At 37.3% G+C, this 27,062-nt stretch overlaps 3 protein-coding genes across 3 annotated transcripts; all 3 read left to right on the top strand.

Moving 5' to 3' along the window:
- Positions 1 to 30: 30 nt before the first annotated feature.
- Positions 31 to 2,123, top strand: LOC116120367 (transcription initiation factor TFIID subunit 6-like). The gene is made up of 6 exons (XM_031406318.1): positions 31 to 105; positions 546 to 616; positions 707 to 839; positions 946 to 1,071; positions 1,171 to 1,282; positions 1,644 to 2,123. Exons 1-6 carry the CDS (start codon positions 31 to 33, stop codon positions 2,018 to 2,020), a joined length of 894 nt encoding a protein of 297 aa, XP_031262178.1. The 3' UTR covers positions 2,021 to 2,123.
- Positions 2,124 to 18,718: 16,595 nt separating this feature from the next.
- On the top strand, positions 18,719 to 20,883 carry LOC116120409 (galectin-3-like). The gene is made up of 2 exons (XM_031406369.1): positions 18,719 to 18,873; positions 20,346 to 20,883. The coding sequence occupies exons 1-2, from the start codon at positions 18,738 to 18,740 to the stop codon at positions 20,681 to 20,683; spliced, it is 474 nt and encodes a 157-aa protein (XP_031262229.1). The 5' UTR covers positions 18,719 to 18,737; the 3' UTR covers positions 20,684 to 20,883.
- Positions 20,884 to 21,637: 754 nt separating this feature from the next.
- On the top strand, positions 21,638 to 22,820 carry LOC116120365 (cold and drought-regulated protein CORA-like). The gene is made up of 3 exons (XM_031406317.1): positions 21,638 to 21,760; positions 22,357 to 22,500; positions 22,597 to 22,820. The coding sequence occupies exons 1-3, from the start codon at positions 21,664 to 21,666 to the stop codon at positions 22,818 to 22,820; spliced, it is 465 nt and encodes a 154-aa protein (XP_031262177.1). The 5' UTR covers positions 21,638 to 21,663.
- Positions 22,821 to 27,062: the final 4,242 nt, after the last annotated feature.

The following is a 27,062-nucleotide window of genomic DNA, read 5'->3' as shown; positions in this document are numbered from 1 at the left end:
CAAGTAGGTTTTCATCTTGACAACCCAAACATGATACTGGTCACCATTGAAGATAGGAGGAGAAAGTGGGGCAGGGTTCGATGCCATGAGGAAGCTTCACTTACGGTGGTTTTTTGGTCTTGAAAGATCAAGATCAGCTCTGACACCAATTGAAGGTTTTTGAGTTTGAATATGCTAAGAGAAAGAAGTTTAGCATGCATGAAAGAGAGAGTTGAAATGAGAGAAAAATTCAGTTCAAAGTCTGCACAGTTTTCGTTCATAGCAGAGAAATATAAAGCCATGTTTTCATCATTGTTACAACCACTCTACAGTGAGAACTTTTTTTCAAATATAATACAATCTAAACCACTCTAACTAATACAAATCACAATGACATATTCTGGCCTAAATCACCAGTTGTCCTTACCTAAACTATCACATATTACATTAAAAAATAACCAAAAACCTGCACTTGACAGACAGCCTACATCCCACTCAAATATGACGCCAAACATTCAAACTGAATTGCAAAATGGTTTCCAGCAAAATATCATATACTTTGACAGAATAGACTTGCAGATAACCACTGGGAACTTAGAGACTTCACAGCAAAACTGGTTGCTGCAATATGCAAAAGGTGAAACTTCTCCACCATATTATTGGTTTTCCTCTGTCATCCATGCTTTATGTACATGTTGTAATAAATTTTGTATTATGTTTGCTGTAGATTTGGGCATGTGTATAACACTCTTCAGACACGTCTGACCAAAACTCTTCTGAACGCTCTTTTGGACCCAAAGCGATCATTGACTCAACATTATGGTGCAATTCAAGGTTTAGCAGCCCTGGGACCCAACGTGGTACTCTCTCTTCTCATGCTTTTTGGAAAAAAAAAAAAAAAGTGTCCTGAAAGTAAAATTGGAAAACAATGGTGCAGTTTGTGATGTTTCCTCTCTTTACAAGTAGGTTCGCCTTCTTCTACTGCCAAATCTTGAGCCTTATTTGCATCTTCTTGAACCTGAGATGCTACTTGAGAAGCAAAAGAATGAAGTGAAGAGGCATGAGGCCTGGCGAGTGTATGGGGCCTTGCTGGTAAGTTGCTTTGTGTAAGAATGCTTATACAATTATACCCAGAAGGATAAATCTTGAGGAGCTTATCTAATGAGTATAATTTGACTTTTCTTTTTCCAGCATGCAGCTGGTCAATGCATATATGATCGCCTCAAGATCTTCCCACCTATGCCATCCCCACCAGCTCATGGTGTCTGGAAATCCAATGGAAAAGTTGTTACCACAGTGCCAAGTAAGAGATATACTGACTTATTTGTTTGCTTAGGAGTAAGACATTGATTGATATAGCATCTGTGGGTTTACCAGAACTCCGGATTAATTTGCATGCTTAGGGACCAAGGGTGTTTGAGAGTTGTTTGTTTGCCTTAGATTATATGCTCTATGTGATAATCAGGATTATTGATGTATCAATATACTGATGAATGGGTAAGTTCGTGTTATTGAGGGAGACTAACCTTATAAATAATTTGTCTGAAATTTGATCCTTAAATAGGACACAGATATTTTAGAAGCACATTTTACAAACATTTGCTGCATTTGTTTAATTGAGAAAACAAACATTTAACCTTGCTTCCCCTTGTGCAATCTTCAAGATAAACGCAAGGCAACCATGGAGCACTTGGAAGAGCAGCCACCCCACAAGAAAATAGCAACTGATGGACCAACTGGTCCAGTGTCTACCAGCTCCTCATCATCTCCCATGCAGGAGGAACCAGTAGTAGCTTCTTCTTTGGGGGATTCTGATGCGGGCCCCTTATCATCTTCTGCACAGATTTCTCATGATAGCGGATCAGGCAGCAGACATAGAAGAGGCAGTGGTGATACTCGAGCTTCAAAGATTTCAGCCATCCTACCGCAGATTTGGAAGGATGACTTAAAATCTGGGCAGCTTATGGTTTCATTGTTTGGTCTATTTGGGGAAGGCATTCTCTCCTTTATTCCTGCTCCTGAGATGTCTTTGTTTTTGTAAAGGATGATATAGTCGCTGTGAATTTATAATTGAAGAAAGAAATATCATATCAATGAAATACATGGTTTACGTAGAGCTTATATGATGGAATTCATGTGTCTAGATTTGACAGCTGCTAATTGAATCTCTTTAATCATCCTATCATACTAATAGAATTGTCTGGAAAACTTTATAAATCAAAACTGTTGAAAATACTAAATAGATGTATGAAACAACGCATGTTATCTGCCTATAAAAGGGAGTGATTTGATTGGTATATAGGGAGGGTTGGAATGTTTTTTAAATTTGCAATAACTTTTTAGATTGCTTCTTCTCTCGCAGATACGAGGGATAGGCTAGTTTGATGAAGCTTTAAGGTGATCTTGTTTCTTCCCCGTCTAGAGGCTCTTCGAAAGTCTTCGATTTTCATATAAAGCATTAGGAGAAATCTATTATCCTTTGCCTTGGGAGCTGGTTTCTTAATTATAAATGGACGACCATGATTACCAACAACAAAACATTTTTCATTTATTCAACTCATGACTTGATTACATTGTCTAGAATTCAAGAGGCATATAACCAGAAAACAAAAAAGGAAAAAGGAAATTGCAATGTTAAATAAAAGAAGAATGAATCAGGCGTAACAACAAGCAATTTAAGCACCAAATTTAGTGGTCTCCTTCCTCCACAGCTTTTCTGAGGATGCTATCCTCTTCCAGGGCCATTTGTATGGGCAAAACTCCTATCCATTGGCCATAGCAAGCATCATTTGCTTGGTCTCTGCCTTGAACTCCTCCAAATCCACAGATCCTTTGAGTCGTGGTCGAATTTCGGAACAAGGATTTGTACAACTTAGCAAGCTCATCGGGTCTGGTTTGTCATCGATTCCAAAATGAGTCTCAAACACCCTCAGACTCTGTAGCTCCTTCATCATTTCTGCATAGGAAAGAAGACCATCTTATCTTTATCAAGGTTGGCGAAAAGGTCACGTACTGAGACGCTGAATGCATCTTCGTCTTCCAGAAAGCTAATAATGGTTGCACCATCTAACACTTCTACACTCTTTTGCTGACTTCTCTTGGTACTTGAAAGCTACAACAGGTATCAAAAGTAGAAGAAATCTTTCAACTTAATTGATCTTGTTGAAAAAAAGAGTTCGGTTTGGTATAATTTATAGTCTCTAGTTAGAGAGTTCGAGAGCAATATGTTTTCAAATTTTGCTTTGTTGGCCTGCTGTTTTCGTCTGGCACAAGTTTTTGAAATCATTAGTGAAACAGTGAGACTAGCTTGACTCTTTCAATAAGTTGGCCCATTGACCGCGAATGCAAATATCACAAGTCATTGATTAATAACCATTTTTACTGTTCAGGGTTAGTAAGTCTTATGCACTAGAATTTGTCTTGCCTTTCAACCTTTGAATTTAAATCCAATGGGCTTAGAAAGTCAAAAATCAAAAGAGTTGACCAAAAGTCAAAGAGAAAATTGCAACTGCAGTTTGAAATCTGGCTAAGTCACCTCCAAACCCACGACAGTTAAACTGTCAAAACAATGAGATCTGCCCATAGATCATTCCTCAACCTCCCTCCGAACAACACCCAATTCCGTGACACACGCAAACATTATACAAATATTGTCATGACTTGAGAAAACAGAATTCATCCCAACCTCAATATGCATGCCATGGTGGACCAAGATTACTCAAGAAATACTTAGTCACATACTCGTATATACTTGGGATCCAGTTCAATGAATATTCGATATCAATTTGAAAATTGTATATCAAGTATTGCTTTAATGTTATGAAATTATGATTGCAACCTTAAACAATTATATATGTTGGATTTAATCATGAAATTTATTTATCTTCCAATTGAAATCTACCCACCAATTCTGTACTAATTATCATATATATATATATAATAGATAATTACGATCAATCTCACTAATTTAAAGATAGTTGCACCTAAAACATTATTAACATTTAAATGTGGGATTGCGCAAACAGTGCCGAAGCTTTTTAAAGTGGTGACATTTGGTGAGTAGCATCTACGTCATACTCGTACCGCCATTATTTAACAAGCTGATCAATAAACAAGAAGTGGTCCCTAATTAACATAGAAGTCGTATGGATAAAGGTGGAAACTTATTTTAGTTCTTAACATCGTCCTCAAACTCCGCATCTGGAGCCCTTGTGCGTGTGCGCAGCACCTACGGCACCCATTTGAATAACGTATCCACCAGCATCCGTAGTTGCAATTCCCCTTCTTGGTGGGTCCCCCGTACCCTCCACGCCCTCCATTTTGTACCCTCCTGGCCCTCCATTATTGTACCACCTCCTCCTCCTGGGTACCTCCATACTTGCCCTCTTCTACGCCATTGCTTTCCCTACAATTTGTAAACATTAAGGATACTGTTGCTGATGAAACCTATATATATAATACACACATATACTAATATCAACAAGTCCTATTTCATGCATGAAACATATATAAGTAAAGATGAAGCTAGGGACTTTAATTAAGTATTGCAGAGCTCACTTGTATGATCACTCCAACTTCAGAGGACAGTATAAGAACGAGTCAAGAGAAGGCAGAAAAAGAACAAATCTTAGATGAAGCCATAATTTGCTCTTGAGAACTAAAGATTTTATCTCTGATTTGATGTTTGACTGTGAGGAGAGCATTGCGCTTTACCCTATTATAGATGGCGTAATGGACATGGTGGTCTTTAGAGAGAGATGTGTACTGTTTAAGATCTAGCATTATTGTCGCCCATGCCATAATTATCACATGCAGCTTCTTATACTCTTCCCTGATTTTTATGTATTATATTTTGCTTGAGTCCCCACGTAGTAATGAATTTTGGAAACTATATCAACATATATTACTATGTCATTTATATCAGCGTCTACATGACGTTTCCGTTTGGTGTGTAATTTCTATATATATAAATATATCTTTCCTCTCTCTTATATGATCAACCTGCTTCCATTATCTTTTTTCGCTTCAGTCAAATAATTGAGCTCACAGGGATTTTGCTCTCATTTTTTCAGTGATGTTCTTACACTCATTTACATATTGTTGAACGTTGCGTTCATGGAAAGTGGAAAAATGAACTTGTAAAGGATATGATTATATATCGAATGCTGGCAATTGATATTGTTTTGCTTGATAGAAAGAATGGTGTTTAACTTTGAAGCGACCCTTCGGCAGTTAGCAACACAAAACTTCTGAAATATATGAACCATTTGATCTGACCAAATACTTGAGACAGAAAACACAATGATCCACATTAATTTTCAGGATAATGGAGTTGTTTTTTTTTTTTTCAATAGTTGCATAGAGAATATGGGGCGGATCTGAAGTAAAAATGTATTTACTCCTTCAGAATGACGAACTTGGAAGTCTACGCGAGTCTAGTTTCAGTGTTTTATATATTAAGTGTATGTATTCATTTTCCTATAGGATGAAGTTATGGGCATAGTTTTCTGCACGTAATTGTCATGTTCAGGAATCTGTTCAACCCTAAGAAGCACAGTCGATCTCCGTCAGTTTGTAATTACTTCTTGTCTATTAGTCTTCAACTTTGTGGGGTTGCAGCTACTTAATAAGGAGTTCATTTTAAGGGACAATAACACGGGTCTTATTACTCGGTTGTTACAGTCTTTAACGAAGAAGAGGAAAAATATTAAATAATATTGATTTTAAAATATAACCCAATTTTGGGGTGAACAAATAAATCACAATTTTTTTCTTTTTATTATTTCGTTTTTGTGTGATTGATTGTTTTTTTATATTATTTCGAATACTCTCTAGACCGTTTCACTCTCATCATTTATACGTAAGGCATTAATTTATATTTCAGCTGAAGCATTATATATATCAAAGTTTTCCTTCGGCAGGGACTTGCAGTTTGCATGCCAAGTAAACGTGTATAATTTCACAACGGAGAGACTGAATTTTTTTTCCTTTCGTATGAAATTATTCAACAGTTATCACTTCATTTATGTATGGATAATACGCACACCAACAACTGAGATTAAAATTTTTGAACATACATGGGTATATTGGATTAACTCCGCAATTAAAAAATCCAAATAAATATATATAATATAAAACGATATTAATTTTAATATATTAGGTGAATACATATTATATATCATTATTAGGACTTCTAATAAAAAAAATGATTATTTTTTTTATATGAGAAAAAGAATATGTTTAAACGGTTTGTAATATCAGAGAAAAATAGTAATTGTATTAAGATTAGACCAAGTAATAGTAAAGACATTGAAGATAGAAGTATTTGAAGGAGTAAAAAATGGATGTATCATGAGTAATGACATTTTTTACAGGAGCAGTGTGAGTCTGACCTACTCTCAATTGGCACAGTGTTCTTCTGCGTAAGCTTTGTAAAGAGTTACAGAGTAGCAGTTCAATATATAGTTTAAGCTTAGGAACAAAAATGTAGCATCAGTGTTTTTGGTCTGCTTGAGTCTAGAGAAAACTTGAAGAGGTGTTTCTTTATTTTTCTTCAGTTTTAATGTTGGGTTAGTTGTAATTTAGTACGCATAATTGTACAGTGTGTTAAATCAGTTGTTTGATGTTTCTCATTTTACGCCTGAAATTCAGGCTTTACTTGGGTTGATGAGCTGAGCTGTATCAAAGTATAAAATACAGCTTCTTGGTGTTTGTAAAAAATTACTGAATCAAAATTCAGTTTCTTGTCCAATCTCTCTTCTACAATTCCCTGAAACTTTCAGTGTTTTCTCACAAGCCACATTTACCCATAATGCAAGTTTCTTATTATTATTATTTATTTATCAGGTGTCAGAAGTTTGTGCATACGTAACACTTAAAAATCTAATATTCCAAGTAGTCATAAATATTGATAAGTGACCTTAAAGTGATTCGAACCTAAAAGTCAATGAAGAAACAAATTTTTTTTTTAAATGTCAACGCCAACCCCTTGCCTTTGGATTAATTATTGTACATCATCTAAAGTTGAATGTCGTTATACCCTAAGCAATGTCGAAAAGTAGACCGTAAGAAGATAGCTTACTTTATTCTTAATCATGAATTCCACATATGCAATGCTTTGGTTTATTTTCATCGTATTATTTGAAAATTAACTACTGATATATAGTTTGATACAATGTATACATACCTCGATATCATAAATTAATCTTCCACACATTCTGCTCTACCTCAACAATTTTAGGTAATTTGAGTGTTGCTTTTAAGTCAAAATAAGTTTATGCACGTATCAGAACCAACAAACCTCACAACAAAAATTTAAGAGTGAAGAGATGAAAGTTTTAATGTTAAGCATATATAGTTATCTTTATCTTTTTTAACAAATCAACAAACCTCACAATAACAACCTCACGTACATTTATTTTAACTTATTGAAGGCTAATTTGATTTATTTAACTTAAATTAGCAAGCAATACAACAATATAAATAGGCAGTTGTATTACTTAGTGTTTATACAAGAAGTTAATTCCCAATCTTTAAACATTATCCAATAGAAACAAGTGGCCTCATCGAAATACAAATACCTGCAGATGTCGAAGAGGGTGGTGATCATCATGCTTTGCATTCTTCTGACTTTGTCACTCTTGGTGAGGGATACGGAGGGAACCCATATCATGTATGAAGCCATTAGAAGAGGGGATCAAGGTCGTAGATGTAGCCCAAGATTTCCCGACGCATGTAAAAAAACACCTTCTAATCCATACCAAAGAGGACTCAGTCCAGCAAACAGGCACCGAGGGGAAGTACCACCTGAACCTAGGGATGGCCGTGGGCTGGGGCGGGATCCGGGATCCTATTCTCCGGCCCCGTCCCCGTCCCTGATCTCTAAGGGATTCGTTGGGCCTAGCCTTTCCCCAGAGTCGTGGATGAAGGGGGATCTTGGGCCCGACCAGTGGGGATTTCGTTGACCCCCGATCTTGCCCCAGTCAACGGGGTTTGCAGGGTCAATGGTTATGATGAGCTTTAGGATTCTTGACTTTGGGCTGGGTTAGGGTTTTGACGGGCTTTAGGATTAATGACTATGGGCTGGGTTAGGATTTTTATGGGCTTTAAAGGCTTAGGCTTTTTATTTTTTATTTTTTAAAAGTACATTAACATTTGTATCTAATTTTGAGAAGTACAAGGGTTTTTATTTGAAAATTTAGCTTTTATTTGAATACAAAAACATCTATTATTACCAATTTGTATATGATTTCACTCAATATTCCCACAATTATGATCACATTTGATCAACTAACAGTGTGAAAATAATAATTATTAAAATGGTAATTTCTTGACAAATGTGATTTTTTTTTTTTTTTTTTAAGAAAAGAAAATGAATAGGAGAATTTCAAGCAAAATTACTAAACCAATTAATTACAAATATTATTTAAATGAAATGTCACAAATTAATTATTATATGTAGTAAGACTTGTTAGATATAATCCATGATCAATTATAATATTTAGTAAGACTTGTTAGATATAACATTAGTAACTTGTTAGATACGTAGTAAAATTAGATATTAGAATTTAAAAAATATTATTGTCTAAAACTAGATATTAGACTTATGTGATACAATTTATTGTGTTTCTCCATCTTTATAATACATAGAAAGTTTCTCTAGTGCAGCCACGTTGCTCCTTGTTCGGCTGAGCCTTTCTTTTGTGATGTCTTGTTGCCCTCTTCTGCTTCTGTTGCTGCGCCACTCCCCGATTCATTACCTGCCACTACGGCTGAGGTTGCTCCCTCTGGCTCTAATGGTCCTCCATTGGCCTTTAATCCTGATCCTGCTTCTAGGTATACTACAACTGACATGACTACACTGCACCATCATCTTCTGCCACCTTGTCACGTCATCATATGATTACTCGGTCAAGGGATGGCACCAGGAAACCGAAGGTCTTCTCCGCCACTCACTACCCTGTTCCAACATGCTTTCTTACTCTTCAATCTAATGCTTCTTTGACCTGTTTCTCTCAGTCTTCAAAGTGTGTGTGCGTGTATACACACACTACGGACACCGAATTTTTGTACCAACGTGACATCCAATCAAACACAATCACGTTGGAGACAAAACACGTTTTTCGTAAATAAAAGGTTTCCAACCATTGTGAACGGCAGTCCATACGAGCATCCACAACAATATCAATGGACTCTCGTCCATATCTATATATATCCGTCCCCGATCCCTTACTTTTTCGAGGATTCCTCGACCCGTTCAGGGCAGGGTAGGGACCCACCTAAGCGGGTCAAACACTCATCTCTACTTGAACCTAAGCCGTGAGGATCTGAAGGAGGCATGGCCAGAAGAACCCATAGTGGACAATACCTTGGACATGTCCGACGCGCGGGGAAAGCCCTTAAGCCTGAAGGTGGCAAGATAGAGGATAACCCTCAGTTGTGACACTTTGGCCATGGAGGGAATGGTGGATACCTTGGACGTGGAGGGAATTGCAGGTACCCTAGACGTGGTGGGTATGGAGGAAATCCTGGACGTGGCGGTGGCAATTATGGTGGTTCTCCTGGACGCGGTGGGTACCGAGGAAGGTATTACGGCTATGGTTGCTGTGATAATGGGTTTTACCGAGGAAGTTGCAGAACGCTAGCCAAGCCGTTGATGGAAATATAGAAACCAAGCCTCAGAACTAAAGCACCATATATTAATTTATGAATGTTCTTAAATTAGTGGTGCATGAACCTCTGAAATTTATAACAACTACTTCCATTGTATTATATAAATAAACGAAAAACATGTTTGAGAGGATATCTATCTGTTTCCTAACTCCTAAACTCCTTCATCAAATCAAATCTCATGTAAAACATTTCCAATATAGAAACAACTTGTTTCATAAAATATAATCTTCTCTTTGTTTTCTCAATGAATAGGTCAAGAAAATATATTCAAGAAATTAATAGACTCATATGACTATACCAATTTGTGAGATGAATCAGTCAATATTTTAATTCCTGTAATCTTCTTTTTTTCTTCCCAACTGGTAATTAAACTAGGGTGCTCAAGGGAAGATTATCAACAGTGTTAGGGAGGAGCAAACACGATATACGCTATATATATATCTTTGCCTTCCTATAGAAGTGGTGATTTAATTTTTTTAATTTTTTTAACTTTGCGTTATCTTGTTTATCATACCAATAAATACAAAAAAGATAATATTTTAATCGAAATTTTTCGATTTTTAAGGCATTATTGCTATTAAAAAAAACCCGAATTAGAAAATATGATCTTATGAAAATTAAGAAGAATTTTCATATTTATGATTAAAATTTGTCTATAGAGTAAACGACATGTTCCCACCCAAGGTTAAGCGAAATTCAAAGTTCCAACCCCCAGTTTCATAAATTTCATATTCTCACCCTTAAGTTAACAATGTTAATGAATTTTGACGGTTGACACAGCTACAAATGGTGCTATTACCATACTACCACTGACTTTTGATTTCACCGCCACAGCCACCGCCACCATCACTATCACCCCCCAGCCACCACTACCTACCACCATCATGATCGAAACCCCAAAGTTACCACCACCACCGTCACAATCCCTCTAAACCCCAAAGTCAGCCCTGCCGCCACCAAACAACCACCACAAACTACCAACAAATTACTCAACTCACCTTCTACAGATCAAACCGTGGCGTTTCGGACCAAATCCACGAGTTTATTCACGTCGTGCAACAACACCCAGATGCCAAAACATAGACTTTAAGCCATAAAATCACTGAGGAATCTAAAAGAATTTGTAAAATAGTAGCAGACAACACTTCTAATAGAGATTTGTTTCTAAATAACGCTCCAATTGAGGTGTCTCCAACACTTGTTCTTGAGGTTTTTAAGAGGCTGAGCAATGCGGGTGTGCTGGCGTTGTCATTCTTTCGGTGAACTGAGAAGCAAAAAGGGTTTAAACATGATGCCTAGATGCTTTGATTGAATTCTTGGAAATATTAAACAATTCAAAATTATATGGGAATTAGTAAGCGAAATGAAGCGTAAAGGGTTTTTAAATAAAAGAAACTTTTGCTTTAATTTCGAGGAGATATGCAAGAGCTATGGAGGTTAAAGAAGCCATTGATGCTTTTGAGAAGATTGAGAAGTTTGGATTGAGGTGTCTCCACCACAAACTTACCTACAAACCCAGATTGGATAGGTTGTCTTTTGGTGGCTTTGAGGCTATTGGATTTGGCTGTCATAAGGGCGCTGTGGCCAAATCTGGCCACAGCGTGATGGCCTTACGGCGGCCAAATCCAGCTGCCTCAGAGCCTATTCTGAGAGGGAATAAGAGGGAAGGAAAAAGTAAGTAGGAGGAAGAGAGGAAGAAAGAGATGAGGAAAAAAGGAGAAGAAGAAGAAGAAGAATGGGTAAAAGAAAAAGAAGAGGCGGCAGTGGTATGGTGACGTTGGGTGGGTAATCAAACATGGAAGAGAAACGAGGGGGAGAGGGGTGAGTTCAATTACCATTTAAACCTTTGGTCATTCCATTAAATAATTTTATGTTAATTTAAGGGTGGGAATCTGTAATTTATGAAACCAGGGGTGGAAACTTTGAAGTTCGCTTAACCTTGGGTGGGAACATGTCGTTTGCCCTTGTCTATACACTTCTGTCTTCCCTAACAAGGCCACCATTAATTAACATGGATAATTGCACGAGAGCTGGCCCAAGCCTATTTATAAACTCGAGTTTTAGGACTAAAATGGTTGAATCACTGTTTTACAAAGTAAATATACGCTGAGCAATATTTTTGTTTTACAACTTCGGAAGTTGGCTCTTTATTAAGTAATCAAGATCGAGCATAATATATACTTTATTGTTAGTATATAGAGTATGGATATATTCAAATTAAAAAAAAAAAAAAAAAAAAAAACCTCGTCTAACAAGTAAATTCATGTTATTTGAAAACTGCTAGTACTTTTGTAGAACTTGAACTAATTAGATGAACTTGACATTCGCTAGGCAGTAATTGCGGAAATTCCATTTCTATAGTATGTTTTTTTCTTAGAAGGGAAAAGAGAGCAATATCTCACAATTTCCGATCAATTCATCAATATTTCCATTTTGGGGTTTTGACAATTATAGTTGTCGAATTAAACTCAATTTATTGATCATGATGTTGGATGATGGCTTGAAATGCTGTCGTATTTATACTTAAATGGAACTACATCGTTTTGATCTAAACGAAAGAAACAATCCTGAGCGTTGATGAAAAGAAGATCTAACCGCTGAAATTCAACCCTAATGTCAACCATATAAAAGCAGAGTTATTTGGTAGTTTACGCATCCAGTCATTTTTTGCAAATCTCTCTCTTCTTCGTTAAACACCATTTTGAGTCTTTAGGGTTTTTCAATTTGAGTTGAGTGAATCGTGTAACTTGTTGATTGAGTGACTAGGTCAGGTCATTCTGGGTGTATTGGATACGCTGTATTTAGGGATTCAAGGGTGTAATCTCTAAGGTGAGTTACGGTTTGAAGAAGGGGGTTTTGAGGGATTTGTGTTGCTGTGTGTAATCTGTAATCTTGACAGTGATTTAGTGCAGCGAGCTCGTGTGATTCTCGAGTTCAACATGGACGTAGCTTGCTCAAATATAGAGCAAGTGAACCACAGTAAATCTGGTTGTTCTTGTGTGTGTGTTTATTGTAATTCTTGTTCTTGATCTATTATTATTTGGTTGATTCTTTCTGTGAGTGATTATAACAATGGTATCAGAGCCATTTCTTGGAAGATTAGGGTTTCTTGTTGCGAAATTAGGGTTTCATGAAATTAGGGTTTTGAAAATTAGGGTTTTTTGGAAATTGGGGCTTTTCGAAACTGTGATTCCTTCTAGTCTCCAATAGGATCTAGGGAGTCAAATCTTGGTTAAGTTCTAAAGGTATATAGGCTAGAAACCAATAATCGCCTTAAAAACTGCTTGGCAGTAATTGGCAAATTCTGGTGTAACAACGCCACGTACCTTCGTAAGTGCTAAGTTCTAAGAGGTATATAGGTTGGAAACCAATAACCGCCTTAAAAACTGCCTGGCAGTAATTGGCAACTTCTGGTGTAACAAAGCCACGTACCTTCTTAGATTCTTTGTTGTTTTCTTTATTTTTTCATTATATTGTAATGAGTACCACTCGTATGGAGATCTCCCAATATGATGGGAAGATCGATTTTGGGAGTTGGAAGAAAAAGATGAAAGCATTGCTTTCTCACAATAAGGTTGCCATCACACTGGAAGAGGACTCTGAAAAATGGTCAGAGGAGAAGTTGAAAAAGAAAGAGGAGATCAATAAGGAGGCATACAATTTGATAATCATGAATCTATCTGATAGCGTCCTCTGGAAGGTAGATGGAATTGAATCACCGATTGAACTCTAGGGTAAACTCACTACCTTGTATGCTTTGCAATCTGCCCCCCAATCTAGCTTTTTTAAAGGGGGCTTTATTCTTTTATAAAATGGATAGTGCTAAGAGTATAGATGAAAATCTAGATGAGTTTCTGAAAATGACCTTGGTCCTAAAAGGGACAGATCAAGCCTTAGGAGAAACCAGCCTAGCTATAATTCTATTGAATTCCCTGACTGAAGACTACCAGGTAGTCAAGAATGCCCTACAGTACTCGGGTACAATACCAAATCTCGACCTAATAACAACATGACTTAGGGCTAGAGTATTAGAATTGAAAACCCAGAAATGGAATGGCACAAATCTGTTTGTTAAGAGTAGACCAGAACCTAGTGTAACTGGCAAGGGAAATCAGAATAATCAGGGGGCTAGAAATAAGAAAAAATGGAAGGGCAGTAACAAGCATAGAGGAGAGTCCAGAAAATGTATCTTTTGTAATAAAACTGGGCATATTAAAAAGAACTGTTTTGAGTGAATTAAAAAGCAGAAACAAGGGAATACTGAGAATAACCTAGCCACTACTAGAAACCTGGTAGAGGAACCTGAAGTTCTTACTGTGTCAATGAATGACACTGGTGAAGAGTGGGTGCTGGACTCAGACTATTCTTTTCACATGAGTCCTAGGAGAGACTGGTTCCAGGAATTTGAAAATGTTGAAAATGAAACTGTTTACATGGGAAACAATAATGCAGGCAGAGTAAAAGAGATAGGCACAGTGACTCTAAGGGTTAACATTGGAAAAGTGGTAAAACTAACTAGGGTTATATACATACCAGAACTTAAAAGAAACTTGATATCCCTTGGTACCTTAGATGAATCAGGATGTTGTTATAAAGCTGAATATGGATGCTTGAACATATATAGGGATAACAAATTGATACTGAAAGGAGAGAAAAGAAATGGCCTTTATATCCTTTGTGGGAATCAGTCCCAAAACTGCTTTAATTCTGTGATTACTTCTACTTACTTGTCCAATACAGAAAAGTAGCATCTTAGATTAGGCCACATAAGTCAAAGAGGCATGGACATTCTGAAGAATAAAGGGCAGTTTGGTAAGGACAAGACCACATCCCTTGAATTCTGTGAGAATTGTGTTTTAGGGAAACAACATAGAAATAGTTTCACCAAAGGGACACACCTAGCCACTAGATCACTAGAATACATTCACTCTAACCTTTGGGGACCTGGAAAAGTGAAATCTTATGGAGGGAATAACTACTTTATGTCTCTGGTGGATGACTACAGCCGCAAGGTGTGGGTGTACTTATTGAAAACCAAAGATCAAGCTCTAGCTAGGTTCAAGGATTGGAAAACCTCAGTAGAGAACCAAATGGGAAAAAGGGTGAAGGATCTTAGAACAGACAATGGGCTGAAATTCTGTAATCAAGAATTTGATAAGTTTTGTAGTGACCAAGGGGTTTTAAGACATAGGACAGTAACCTATACCCCACAACAGAATGGAGTGGCAGAACGAATGAATAGAACCCTCCTTGATAAGGTTAGGTGCCTGTTAATAACCTCCAAACTCCCCACCTCATTTTGGGGAGAAGCTCTTACAACAGCTGCTTACCTGGTAAATAGAAGCTCATCTACTGCAATAAACTTAAAGAGCCCTGAGGAAATGTGGACAGGTAGAGTCCCAGCTTTAAGCCACTTGAGAGTTTTTGGGTGTGCGATTTATGCACACACCACAGGAGCAAAATTGGAACCAAGGTCAACCAAGTGCATATTCCTGGGGTATCAAGAAGGGACCAAAGGTTATAGACTCTGGGATATAGATACTCTATGGGTCAGAATCATTGTGAGCAGAGATGTGTTATTCAATGAGGGAGTTTTTCCTTGTAAGGAAACTAGAACCAAAACTGACCACATGTCAAGTACAGATGATCCCTTCACCCAACCTGAAGTTACACCAATTGAGGTGGAGCTTCCTATCCAAACTCAAACCAGCCAAGAAACCGGAGCTGTTACTGAACATGGAGAAGAAACTGGACAAACTGATCCAGAACATAAGGATGAGATAGAAATAGCAGATGACACTGAGATTCAATCTGAACACTTGCAAGACTACCAGCTTGCAAGAGACAGAACCAGAAGACAGGTAAGGGCACCCATGAGATATTCCTATGCTGATCTAATATACACTGCCCTCCTTGCAGGTACTGAAGTACAAGAAGAGAACCAGAAACTTATGAGGAAGCCATGCAGACAAAAGAAAGGGACCAATGGAAGGCTGCAATGGAAGCTGAAATGAAATCCTTGGAGGTGAACAGAACCTGGAAGCTTGTACCAAAGCCTAAGGATCAGAAACTTGTACAATGCAAGTGGCTGTTCAAACTAAAGGAAGGTATCACTAATAAGGATCCCCTCAGGTATAAGGCTAGACTTGTAGCCAATGGTTTCACCCAAAGAGAGGGAATAGACTTCAATAAAGTCTTTTCCCCAGTAGTTAAATACAAAACCATAAGACTTATGCTGTCCATAGTAGTTCACCAGGATCTAGAGCTTGAACAATTAGATGTCACAACCGCATTTTTTTATGGAGATCTTGAGGAAGAGATATACATGAGCCAACCCTTAGGTTTCATAGATAAAAGGGCCCCCAATCATGTCTGTCTACTGTTGAAATCCTTATATGGTTTAAAGCAATCCCCTAGACAATGGTATAAGAGGTTTGACACCTTTATAGTAAGTATAGGATTCACTAGGAGTAAGTATGATAGTTGTTTCTACTTTGCTGTTTTAGATGAAATACCTATTTACTTACTGCTGTATATAGATGATATGTTACTAATAAGCAAATCAAAGCCTCTAATATGTGAGTTAAAGAAGAAAATGAATGCTGAATTTGAAATGAAAGACCTAGGGGATGCTAGGAAGATTTTAGGCATGCAAATTGATAGAAACAAGAGTAAATGCAAACTAAAAATTCACCAGTGTTCATATCTGCATAAGTTAGTAGAAAAATTTGGAATGTCAGGGTCCAAAACTGTCTCAATGCCTTTAGCAAACCACTTCACATTAAGCAAGGCTCAATGCCCTAATACTGATGCTGGGTTAATTAGAATGGAGACCATACCCTATGCTAATGTGATTGGATCCTTGATGTATGTTATGATTAGCACTGGGCCTGACCTATCATTTGTGATATCATTGCTGAGTAGATTCATGTTCGATCCTGGTATGGAACATTGGACAGCTCTGAAGTGGGTACTCAAGTATGTTAGCAGGTCTTTAAATGTGGGACTGGAATACTGTAAAAGATCTGCCTCACTTGAGCTGGATGGTTTTGTAGACTCTAATTTTGCAGGTGACAGGGACACTAGGAAGTCAACCACTGCATATTGCTTTACCTTGGGGGGCAACTACATAAGTTGAAAGTCCCAATTACAGCCTATAGTTGCATTATCAACAACCGAGGCTGAATATATGGTCGTAGCTGATGTATTTAAAGAGGCAATATGGCTCAAAGGGATCCCAAGTGAAGCAAACCTGTCTGAACTGAGGCCAACCATTTTTCAGACAGTCAAAGTGCAATACATCTGAGTAAGAATCCAGTGTACCATGAGCAAACCAAACACATAGATGTTCTCTATCACTTTGTGAGAGATATGATCACTAGACAATCCAGCAGATATGGGCACGAAGATTGTTACAATTGCTAAGTTCAAGCATTGCTTGAACCTACTGTCCATTCAATAAGCAACAGTAACAAGAGAACTATGACGGACTCACTGAAGGCAAGCTGCACTAGCACAGGGGCTGTTTTTCAACCCATCAAGGTGGAGATTGTTGGATGATGGCTTGAAACGCTGTCGTATTTACACTTAAATGGAACGACGTTGTTTTGATCTAAATGAAAGAAACAATCCTGAGCGTTGATGAAAAGATCTAACGGCTAAAATTCAACCCTAATGTCAACCATATAAAAGCAGAGTTATTTGGTAGTTTACGCATCCAGTCATTTTTTGCAAATCTCTCTCTTCTTCGTTAAACATCATTTTGAGTCTTTAGGGTTTTTCAATTTGGGTTGAGTGAATCGTGTAACTTGTTGATTGAGTGACTGGGTCAGGTCATTCTGGGTGTATTGGATACACTGTATTTAGGGATTCAAGAGTGTAATCTCTAGGGTGAGTTACGGGCTGAAAAGGGGGTTTTGAGGGATTTGTGTTGCTGTGTGTAATCTGTCATCTTGACAGTGATTTAGTGCAGCGAGCTCGTGTGATTCTCGAGTTCAACGTGAACGTAGCTTGCTCAAATATAGAGCAAGTGAACCACGGTAAATCTGGTTGTTCTTTTGTGTGTGTTTATTGTGATTCTTGTTCTTGATCTGTTGTTATTTGGTTGATTCTTTCTGTGAGTAGTTATAACACATGATATATAATTTAATTAATATATTGTATGATTTATTGTATTCTCTAAACTAACATTAACCTTTCAATCATATTTCTCCGAAACGTTGTTGAGTTCCCTGATTTCCAATGTCATTCTACAAATTAATCTTCTTAAAGTTACTGCTAGTTATGAGCTTATGTTCAGATATTTGCCCCCATGGAAGAACAAGAACCGACTAAAAATATAATAAAGAGAAGTCTTCCCTAGGTGGACCTAATTCCAGTACTTTTTCAGTGTCCTCATGATTCAGGCATTTCATATTTACCAAGTATTAACGACTTCAACAGGATTTCTCGTGAGTCCAATCAAAGTTCATCATCAAAATTTAATTTTCCCTGCCCATGAGGAAATTGAATTCCGAAAATGATTCCTCAGCTAGTTTCTACTGTAGTTTTGGCCGTTGGGATGGAAAGAAAACGATGATGAGACAAAACTAAGAGGCAATAATACCATCACTTACTCTGTAGTGGAATTCAAATATACATTGAATGAGAGTATGAATAACAATATATATCATTTCTGAGCATGAATCTTTGTTCTTTTTTTTTTTCTTTTTCTTTTTCTAATGAGTTCAATCTAAACTCAGCTGAGAATTTTCGTATGGAGACTCATCAGGTAACGAATACGGTAGATACCCCACGAGGTGATGAATAATACCCACCAAATCAAGCAACAAAAAATTAAAGATCTTAGGCTAGAAGTATCATACAGGGAGTTTGATTGGACAAGTATATATACTAATATTTACGTGATTCCAGCCATGATTATCACTGTCAATATAAACAACCCCAACTAGCCAACTACCTGTAACATGTTTTTTTATGGCCAGTCACATGCATCCTCTCTTTATTTTTTCTCATTATCAGCCTATATATATGGATTCTAAGACTACTTTTATCACTCATCTCCAATATGTTTATTTAATATAGTGATGTTCACTTTCTTATTTAAGAAAATGGGCTCTAGGGCGTTCCTTCTCTCGGGTCTTTTACTGGCTATTCTTCTTCTTATCTCTTCGGAGGTGGCGGCTAGAGACTTGGCTCAGACTTCCACTGAGAAGCAAAATGGTGAGCTCATTAGTTGGGTTCTGTATTTTGTCCCTTATGTAATAAGAGTGCCTTGGTTTATTATTTCATATCCTATTCTCAATCATATTTTCAAAATATTTATTTGTTTAATTATTTAGAAAATACTATTATATTTTTTTAATTACTTTTAGACTCTTTAAATTTATTAATTTCATTAAATACCCTCAGAAAAAAAGTTTAAAAATTAATAAAAACACCCCTATCCACCTACAGTTGCTAGATTCCGGAAACCACCATTAGTGGTAGCCAGAATATATCACAACGGCCTACAAACGACCTGAACTAGATGGTAATTCCAATGGTGGTGGCCGGAATCTGGCACTGTGGGTGGGTGGGGGTATTTTTGTCATTTTACAAAAATTTTATATAGTGGAGTGTTTAGTTAAACTAGCAAACTCATGGGGTTTTTTTGTTAAATTTTAAATTTTACCTCGTAATAATCACCCTATTCAAATATCCAATATTATTTTCAAAATCCTATCCAAAATAACAAACCAAACGAACCCTAAAATATTTATATTAATTTATCAAAAGAATAAAGGTATTTGTACAAACTCTTTGTACAAAAAGAGTTTGTATAAAATGACATGACATCTAATATGAGTGTCATGTGACATGAAGGTCCACATAACATTAATATGATACTAAATTACGTGGGTCTCAATGTCATATAGCATTCTTTGTATCATGTTATGTCAGTTTGTACAAACTCTCTTTGTGTAAGAGTTCGTACAAGTAGCATTACCCTTATCAAAATTATATATATTATGTTACATGAGGGAGACTCGATGAGTATTAAAGACCGTTGAGTACTCCACGATCAATAAAAAATTAAGTCTAGTATGAAGCATTATATATCTACATGCATTAATTAGAAATTTAGAATCAGAAAACTCTGCATTAAAATTATATACATCATACTCGTAATTGTTGTAATGTTAACTGTTAATATAGAAGAGATTAATTTCAAATGATTTGTGTGCAAAGAGAAATATATTTATTAGAAGATAGGAGAATACACATTCAAGTTTCAACATTAGGCCCTTATATTTTTTTGTTTTAATGTTTACAAATCGACCCCTTACCGAATTTTGTAAATTTTTAAGACCGTGATTACTCTAGGCTTTCTGTCTCTCCTGCACATTCACAAACTGAGAAACTAATAAATATCTTGGCAAATTTTGACACATGGCCTGCAAAGATTTTCCAAAATGGTGAACGGATCTAAAATTGCATGCATTACTTTCTAACATTAAATATAGTTTTTCTTTTTCATACAAAATTATTATATTCTCAACAGAAATTTTAATTTCTTGTGTAGTAAATAATTTGCAAATTTGATTAGCAGTAAGCGAAACTGGTTAATTTATTTAAAATATTATTTTCGCATTTTAAGTCTCGTCAAATAATTAACTTCAAAATAACATTCGTGCACTTAAAACCATCTGCAGCTAAGGAATCATCAACAGGGACAAATGGAGTAGATGAAGCAAAGTATGATGGAAACGGAAGATACGAGCCACAATGTGCATTCCCAACGTTGCCACCTCCCCCGCCACCGCCATGTGGATTCCCACAAGGCCCACCACCATGTGGATGCGGTGGAGGGCCACCTGGTGGAGGCCCACCTGGTGGAGGCCCACCTGGTGGATCCGGAGGATTCTTCCCACCTGGTGGACCCGGAGGATTCTTCCCACCTGGTGGACCCGGAGGATTCTTCCCACCAGGCGGTAGTGGACCAACCCCACCACCAGGTGGTGGTTTTGGTGGAGTCCCTGGAATAGGGTAATATGGGGCTCTAAGCTTTCAGAAGGTTAGGAACTTGTTAATTAGAAGGCTTGGCCGTTGATTGCTACTACTTAATTAAGGCAAGCCTTAAAATAAAGCACCATATATATGCTAATCCAAGAATGTATTTAGATAAGTGGTGCACTAATAAATTAATGCGTGATCACAACGACATGAATGGATGCATGTCTATTTCCTTGATTAATTACTCTTGCTGTCTTTCGATATTGTTTGATCTCTATCATGCAATAAAATCTTCTTATTTGTATGAATCTATTTTAAAATGACACTTCATACTAATTAATATAAAGAGAAATTGGATGATATCAATTAGTACTAACTGAGCTGAATATGCTTTCTCGTGAGTCCAATTAAAATTTGCTCATGCTCATCCCATTAAAATTTTACCATGTTTATGAAGAATTTTTTTAATCTCTTCACTAAATTACTTAGTTTCGAATTGAACTTCCATTGTTTGGATAGAGAGAAAGAACAAGGAAAAGTGAAAGAAAATGCTAGATTTATGCCACATCTTTTGTGAGATGTCACCACTCGAAATAATTTAACAAGCCGAGCTGCCAACTTCTTTGATTCAGATCATTTATGTGGATAAGTGGGTTGAGTATGGTCTAGTAAGGAACTGATATTTTTCGTTAAGTTGCCAATTCCCACCGCTTAGTCAATATTTCTCACCTCAAAAATATCCACATATGTAATTTAATTTGTATCTACATAATATTTGTAACTAGAGTTATGTCAAAGAGAGAGATAAGACTTTGAAACTCTACGCTAAGAGCCAGAGTTCTTCATCAGCCACTTGACTTTTAGGCCTTATACGGCATCACCCTCTTTAATGGATTCGGTCCCTTAACTGCTTCGCGTGCTAGCCGCTACTTCAGCACTATAAATACTGGTTAAGCAACCCTTGGTTTCTCATCCCTTCTTCAAATATCTTTTTAATCTTCGCAACTATAAATCAATATGAGGGCACCTCTTCTTTTTCTAGTTCTTTTTGGAGTTGTACTCCTTTCCACCCCTTCCATCTTGGCAGCCGTGACAACCAAGGATGGAAACAAACGTTAGTATAGATGTTACTTTTCCCATATATAAAAATCGTCTCTTTTTTCATATATATCTTACTTACTTATCATCTTCATTGAATTTCTTTCCATCTTTTAATACATAGTATACGTACTCTCCCACATTAAGATTATATATGCAATGAAACAATGCATAAACCATATATATTTATATGCATATATATACTTTATATTAATTTATGTTATGTGCTTCATTACATTATTTTGTATATTTCATTCTTTTTCTTTCTTCTACTATATACAGTATTAATTTGCAAGCCAGACCTTGTAGGTTAACGTACAAAAATTTATATGCTTAATTATTTTCGAGAATCTCAGTTAGCATCTAATGGCTGTGACTAATGCTTAGCTTATTAATTAAAATATTTATCCGTTTAAAATTTTTTTCTTAATTTGCTGGATGACCAAAGAAAAAGCTTACATCTATTGGGTTAATCATGTATATTCTTTTTCACACAGCAAAAACTTTGTGTTATATTACGAATTAAGTATAGAAGCTCACAAGAATTCTAGTTCATATGACAAGAATTTGAAGGTTGAACTCTTATGATTTTAACTGGTGCAGTGGATGTAGAAAAGGAAACGAAGAAAGTAGATGATTCCAAGTACCACTGCGGAAAATATGGCTGTTGCGGTTGGTACGGCCATCAATGCGGAAGGTGTTGTTCATCACCTGAGGAGGCTAAACTCATGAACTCTGATGCCATGCCTCAAAATTGTTAGTAGCGTATTATAAGATAGCTTATACACATTAACTCTTCGAAAATATTGATTAATTCCTAGCAAAATTTACAAGCTCATTTTGATTGTGCAGCAGCAGATCAGGTAAATGATATGAAGAATCCTGATGGCGGAAACGGAGGATGGTATGGTAGTGGCGGACATGGAGGAGGACATGGCGGTGGCGGTGGAGGTGGAGGTGGCGGACATGGAGGAGGGCATGGCGGTGGTGGACATGGAGGAGGGCATGGCGGTGGCGGCCATGGAGGAGGGCATGGTGGTGGCTGGTCTGGAGGCAGTGGAGGTGGCGGCAACTGAAAATAAAGCCATGAAACTCAACCTCATTAACCACTAATCCATGTACTAGTGGGAAAACTATATAATGAAACTAAGAATAAAACTTCGTTCATGCAGTGTTTCTCCATGCAAGGCGTGAACTAGGCAGGGTGTAATCTCATGAAGTTGACCCCGCTAAGTACGTAATAGTCCATGTAGCTTTTACGTACTTTGTAAATGTTATGTTTGCTTGCAGTAATAAATTTTACTATTTCAGTCCATCAGCTTATCCTAATTAAGAATTCTCGATTACTTTATAAATTAGAATTACAAGTGTGAATCTAAATAATGCCATATTGATTTATGAGTGTGTAGTATGGATTGTTTGATTATTTCTTACCTTACATTTTCATCACATCATATCCAAAACTAATTACAATATAGATAATTTGAATGAATAACTTTATCTTCGAAAAGAGTTTACATATCTTTAAAAAAAAAAAATTTAATATTTACACATATTAAGTACATGTCTATCCAGTAAATTCGATAATAAACCTTATAATTCGGGATACTTACTAATTAATTAAACTCCGCTGAACGCATTACTAATTAGACGCCGCGCTGAAGTTCCGATAATCTTTTTGAGACATCAGTATTAAAAGTATCTACATAGTGCATGTGCATCCACTTAAAACAATTTATTGATTTTACTGTACAGGTTACTTCCACCTCCTATTTCTATTAAATGCGTTGAACACTGCCAAAAACAAAAAAAAAAAAACACAAATCGGTACTTCTTTAATGTCTCTACGCCATTTCAAAGAGCTTCAGTTGACTGCCGGTTAATTAAAGAAAATTTAGTAGCAAGCCAGTTGCCACCTTCTCTTTCATATCCTTCGTGAGCGGTGAGCTGCCATGAGTTGATTCAGTAGCTTACTAGGAACACAACACGTACAATTTCAACATGATCGATACTGGTTGTGTCACCATGCATGACACCATTCGTTTTAGCTGCCAGTTGCCACCAATTGGTCGTTTCTTAGCTCAAATATATCCATCGGGCAACCCACTCGTCAAAACCAAAGAGGTAAGACTTTGAAACTCTACGCTAAGAGCCAAATTTCTTAATAATGGTTTGTGTCTATTATTGAAAGTATTGTGAAGCCAAAAACGGAGCCTTTTCACTTAAGTATATTCAAGTCAAAACGGGGTCGTTTTGTTTAAGACCACTATCAAGTTTCAGCCATCAGATCAAGACAGATCCAGGGCTGAGAATTGCTGATGCAACCGTATATAAAGAAGAGCAACAGTGATACAAAAAGTAGAACGCGTGTTTTTTGTTAATCGGTGCATTGGGTTTGAAAAGAGGGATAACACTCGGGCTAGGGTTGTTGCTGAATCTTTCTGGGTTAATCTGGGTTGAGTGGAAGGGTTGCGTTTCCTTCTAGAGGCTGGTATTTGTCCTCTGTTTTCTTGCAGATTAGAGAGGTTCTTGAGTGATTAGGCCGTGGTGGGTGTTAGTCTGTTTAAGGCAGATTTGTAGTCTTGTTCTTCGTGTATGTTTGAATATCTTATTAGGCTCTGGGCTTCCATATTTCGGAGCTCAACGTGGATGTAGTCTATCCAAGATTGGATAGACGAACCACGGTAAAAATTGTGCCTTGTGTTGTTGTGTGTGATTCTCTTGATCTTTAACCTTGTGTGTGTTGTTTGTGTTGCGAATTTGCTTATTGGCTTGGTTATAACGTGGTATCAGAGCTGACAATTTCTAAGGGATTTAGGGTAGAAATCGTTGGTCTTCGTACAAATTCTAAAATTAGGGTTGTCAATTTGGGGGTTTTTTTCGATTTCAAGATTCTAGACCGTTAGGACTTCAGATCTTGCTAAGTCTTGGGGCTAATTCGTAGATTAGTTACAAACACAAGGGATCGAGCAATTCGTAAAAATTCTAAAATTAGGGTTTGTCAGATTTGGGGGTTTTTCGGATTAAAGGCTTATAGGGCTTTAGGGTTGTCGAATAGTCCTTAATCAGGTCGAATTGGTTAGTCTGAGTCACAAACACAGTCAGAAGAGAAATCTGGGTATTGTCTAAGGGGCTGTAGTCTTGTCACTTCAGTCTTGTTGGTTCTTGCCTTTGTGATACAGTTTAAGGGTATTTAGGCTGGAACACCAGTAACTGCCTTAAAAACTGCTTGGCAATTGGCGAATTCTGGTATAACAACGCCACGTACCCTTTGACTGTCCTGTCCTGTACTACATACAATGAGCACTTCTGTATGGAGATCACCCAATATGATGGGAGATCGATTTTAATACATGGAAAAAGAAGATGAAAGCCCTTCTTTCGCAAAATAAAGTCGGGCTTGCCCTAGAAAAGGATGCCCAAGTGGTCTGAAGAAAACTGAAAAAGAAAGCAGAAGTGGATGAGGAGGCCTACAATCTTATCATAATGAATCGTCCGATGCAGTCCTGCGAAAGGTTGATGGCATGGAAACGCCACTCACACTCTGGGGTAAACTCGAATCCCTTTATTCCTTACAGTCTGCCACCAACTTAGCATTTCTTAAAGGAGCCTTATTTTCTATAAGTGGATGTTACTAAGTCATAGAAGAAAACCTTGATGATTTTCTAAGATGACATTAGTATTGAGGTACAGATCAGGAGTTGAGTGACTCCTCTGGCAATGATATGTTAAATTCACTGCCTGATGAGTACTTAGTGGTGAAGAATGCTTTACAATACACTGACAGTTTCCCAGTGTGACCTGATTATAGCAGGTCTTAAATTCGAGGAATTGGAGTTGAAAATACAGAAAAGGAATGGCAATAACCTGTTTGTCAAAGGTAGATCAGATCCAGGTCAATTAGGAAGGGATAGCAATAAGAATTTTCAACAACACATAAACCCTAGGTCTAAGAAAAAGGGAAGAATAACAAGTCTAAGGGAAACTAGGAAGTGTTTCCACTGTAATAAACCTGGCCACCTTAAGAAGAACTGCTATGATTGATAAAGAAACAAAAACAGCAAAATACAGAGAGTAACCTAGCTAGCACTAGCATTGGCATTGAGGTTTCAGAAGCCCCACTATCTCAAACCATGCTAGCAGTAAGGAATGGGTCCTAGATTCAGGGTGCACTTTTCATATGATCCCAACATCCAATGGTTTCAGAACTTTAGGAAGGGAGAGTTAGAAACTGTCTTCATGGGCAATAATCACTCTTGTAAGGTTCAGGCATAGAAACATAACCATTAGGTTGAATAATGGCAAAATCATAATGTTAACCAGAGTGAGGATATACCTGACCTCAAAAGAAACCTGGTTTCCTTGGGAACTTTGGATAAGCTGGATGTAGTTATAAGGCAGAAAAGGGATCCTAGTGGTGTACAAGAACAATGAAATACTACTTGAAGGGGTCAAACAAAATGGCTGTACATTCTGTGTGGTCAACATTGTGCACTCACTGTAAATCTGCAATATCATCTACATATCTGACTGCTGCAGAGAAATGCATTTGAGACTTTGCCATATCGGCCAAAAAGGTATGACAGTGTTAAGCCAACATGGGTACTTTGGTAAGGAATCAATATCTGATTTACTTTCTGTGAAGTTTGTGTGTTGGGAAACAGCACAGAATGAGTTTCCAAAAGGGGACTCATCTGGCTGAAAAGGGTTAGACTATGTTCATGCAGATCTGTGGGGTCCTGAAAGGGTTAGAACACATGGAGGGAATTGTTTTCCTCTCCATTGTGATGACTATAGCAGAAAGTGTAGGGTGTACCTACTTAGGTCTAAAGAGAAGCCTTAACCAGTTTAAAGGCTGGAAAACCTGGTTGAAAACCAAGTTAACAGGAAGGTAAAACCTTTAGGACTGATAATGGCCTGGAATTCTGTAATCAGGAGTTTGACTCTTATTGTGTAGAAGAGGGAATCTTGAGGCAAGGACTGTTAGGGGAACCCCTCAGCAAAATGGAGTTGTTGAGAGAATGAACAGAACCCTCCTTGAAAGGTTAGATGTCTCTTATTCACAGCTGGTCTACCAAAAACTTTTTGGGGGAAGCCTTAGGCACAGCAGCTTACCTTATAATAAAGCCCTTCTAGCTCAATAGACTTAAGTGCCCTGAAGAGAAGTGTCTGAAAGGAGACCATCTCTTGAACACCTAAGGGTCTTTGGATGTGCACATATGCACATACCAGAGATGGAAAGTTAGAACCAAGATCCCTAAGTGTGTCTTCTTAGGATATCAAGAGGAAACAAAGGGCTTAGGCTGTGGGAAAGGGAT

This window comes from Pistacia vera, unplaced genomic scaffold (assembly GCF_008641045.1).
Source record: "Pistacia vera cultivar Batoury unplaced genomic scaffold, PisVer_v2 Contig93, whole genome shotgun sequence".
NCBI classification, from domain to species: Eukaryota; Viridiplantae; Streptophyta; class Magnoliopsida; order Sapindales; family Anacardiaceae; genus Pistacia; species Pistacia vera.
This window is presented reverse-complemented; position numbering and strand designations above follow the sequence as displayed.